This window comes from Rhagoletis pomonella, unplaced genomic scaffold (assembly GCF_013731165.1).
Source record: "Rhagoletis pomonella isolate Grant_MI unplaced genomic scaffold, Rhpom_1.0 Rhpom_scaffold_00014, whole genome shotgun sequence".
Classification (NCBI taxonomy): Eukaryota; Metazoa; Arthropoda; class Insecta; order Diptera; family Tephritidae; genus Rhagoletis; species Rhagoletis pomonella.
In genome coordinates this window covers 202938-205349 of record NW_023458568.1, presented here as the reverse complement: position 1 = coordinate 205349, position 2412 = coordinate 202938, and the positions used below count along the sequence as shown (strand labels likewise).

The following is a 2412-nucleotide window of genomic DNA, read 5'->3' as shown; positions in this document are numbered from 1 at the left end:
GTTAAACTTTGAGGAACTTGGCTGAAAAAAGATCAACACCCGTATTGTCTTCGGACCAACCCCGCGAATAAGCATCGAATGAATCTTTGACTTTTGCCCATAGTGCCTGTAATGTCTGAGTGAATCTCTTGCACTCAAACTTACTAAATGCACTCATTCGCTCACTGCAGATTATTATGTATGCACATTGTATAAATATTACGATAGCTTAAGTATACATAACTTGAGTCTTGGCAATAATGTAGGAGTCGGGTAGCGAACATCAACAAGCGAACATTGTACTCTAATTATATATATTTAATAAAGTTGTTGCTGAATACTAAATTGGCGCTGTCGGTAGGATACCGTAACATTCATTAGTATATAGCAACCGTTCGCCAAAACAAAATCGCTTAACATTATTGTTGTTCCTGTGCAACCTAAAACGTGAATATTGCGAGAAGTCAAAGCTAAAGGGCAAGCCAAGGTCACCTTCAGCCATCATACGTTTGACTTCATCACACATCGATGCCAGAAGATCAACAGCCAACAGCGCAATTAACACCGCAGCACCCGCAGTTTGAGGAAAACGTTTCTCGCCATATGATGTCGACACTTGGGAATCTGGAACCGTTCAACGTGGAACACTCAGAAAATTGGTCTACGTATTATGCGAGGCTCGAGCTCTACTTACTGGCCAATGACGTACAGGGCGACGATCGGCAAAGGGCCGTATTACTCACCTTAGCCGGAGCGCCATTATTTGATCTCCTGTCGTCATTGGCCTCGCCCCGTCAGGTGAGTCAACTAAGCATAAATGAAATCAAAATGATTTTAACAAATCATTTTTCTCCCCTTCCCTAGGAAATCGCGGCTTATTACAAATTCCACAAACGGGACCAACAATCTAATGAGGGATTTTCCGAGTACGTCGCAGCCTTGCGCAAATTGGCTGTTGATTGCAACTTTGGCACGGCGTTGGATCGCATGCTAAGAGATCGCTTGGTATATGGTTTGCGTGATAAGGCATTGCAGCGCAACCTACTAGCAGAGCCGGACTTGAAGCTGCAGAAGGTTCTCGATAGAGCTGCTACTGCCGAAGCAGCATTTACGCACGCATCTGAAATGCGACACTCCGAACAGGTTCATCATGTAGCGTCCAACAACATAATCGTTTGAAAACGCGTGCTAGTTCCAACGCACAAACAAAGCCATGCAATGGATGTGGGGGCTCACATGCCCGCTGTCAGTGTCCGCATCGAGAAACAATTTGCTCGTCGTGTGGCACAAAAGGTCACCTTCAACGTGTTTGTCGCTCATCAGCATCTAACTCAGCCAATCAACAAAAGGCATCGCATTCTTCAGGACGGTTAAAAAAGCAGAAACCACAATCCATAAATCAAATTTTGCCTCTGGTTGATTTGAAAAAATCAGCGAACATCAGTATTAATGGCTATACTTGCACATTCGAAATCGATTCGGGTTCAAACTATACCATAATGTCATCAACAACATTTGAACATGTGTGGCCAGTACAGAAGCCAATAATGCACACCAGTGACCTTGAACTTGTCGATTTTCAACGTAATAAAATTCCTATAATGGGTGTGGTTGATACAGATGTATCATACGGCGGCCGTGAGGTCAGTTGTTTGCCCGTCGTTGTCGTAGACGGAAACCGTTCAAACGTATTAGGGTGCAATTGGTTCGCCCCACTGGGCATCACAATTCAGGGCGTTAATGCAGTTGAAGAAGCATCGTCAATCAAAGACATCCTAAAGCAATTTAATCATCTTTTCCCGCAGGAAGGTGGGGTGTTTCAAATGGAAGCCAGTGTCCCTCTACATCGACAAGTCAGTTCAACCTATTCGATATCCACCTCGGCGTATTCCATTAGCCACCAAAGGCCTTGTCGAAGCTGAACTAGACGAATTTGCGGCGACTATAAGTCGACGCTTAACAAAGCACTAAAGCCGCACAACTTCCAGATACCAGCTATCAACACTTTACTTTCGTCTATAGAGGGAGGCAGCATTTTTGCCAAAATAGATCTTGCACAAGCCTATCGGCAATTGCAAGTGGACGAACAATCATCCTTGTTGCAGACTACCGTCACTCACAAAGGCGCCTTCAGAGTTACCAGGCTCCAATTTGGAATCTCTTCAGCGCCAGGGATATTTCAAAATTTTACAGAAACACTATTAAGAAATATTCCGGGGGTGCTGCCGTATATTGACGACATCGTTCTAATGGGCAAAACAGAGGCTGAGCTCGCTGCTCGGCTGCATGAGGTATTTAGCCGATTCAACATCGCTGGTATTCGGCTAATAAAGGATAAGTGTTCCTTCGGAGTCTCAAGCATCGAGTTCCTGGGATTCAAGCTGGACTCACTGGGCATTCGGCCATCTCAGAATAAAGTCAAGGCCATTCAAA

At 44.7% G+C, this 2412-nt stretch overlaps 1 protein-coding gene across 1 annotated transcript; it reads left to right on the top strand.

Moving 5' to 3' along the window:
- Nucleotides 1-507: 507 nt before the first annotated feature.
- LOC118749099 lies at nucleotides 508-1950 on the top strand. Its single transcript, XM_036483872.1, has 4 exons — nucleotides 508-777; nucleotides 844-1122; nucleotides 1191-1788; nucleotides 1877-1950. Exons 1-4 carry the CDS (start codon nucleotides 508-510, stop codon nucleotides 1948-1950), a joined length of 1221 nt encoding a protein of 406 aa, XP_036339765.1.
- The last annotated feature ends 462 nt before the right edge of the window (nucleotides 1951-2412 follow it).

What these genes read in the sequence shown, in the direction of transcription:
- LOC118749099 (XM_036483872.1), top strand. Translation starts at nt 508, where the DNA reads ATGCCAGAAGATCAACAGCCAACAGCGCAATTAACACCGCAGCACCCG. An exon ending in AAATGCGACACTCCGAACAG is followed by an intron (nt 1,123 to 1,190) that starts GTTCATCATGTA and finishes GCACAAACAAAG; the next exon opens with CCATGCAATGGATGTGGGGG. An exon ending in TCATCTTTTCCCGCAGGAAG is followed by an intron (nt 1,789 to 1,876) that starts GTGGGGTGTTTC and finishes GTATTCCATTAG; the next exon opens with CCACCAAAGGCCTTGTCGAA.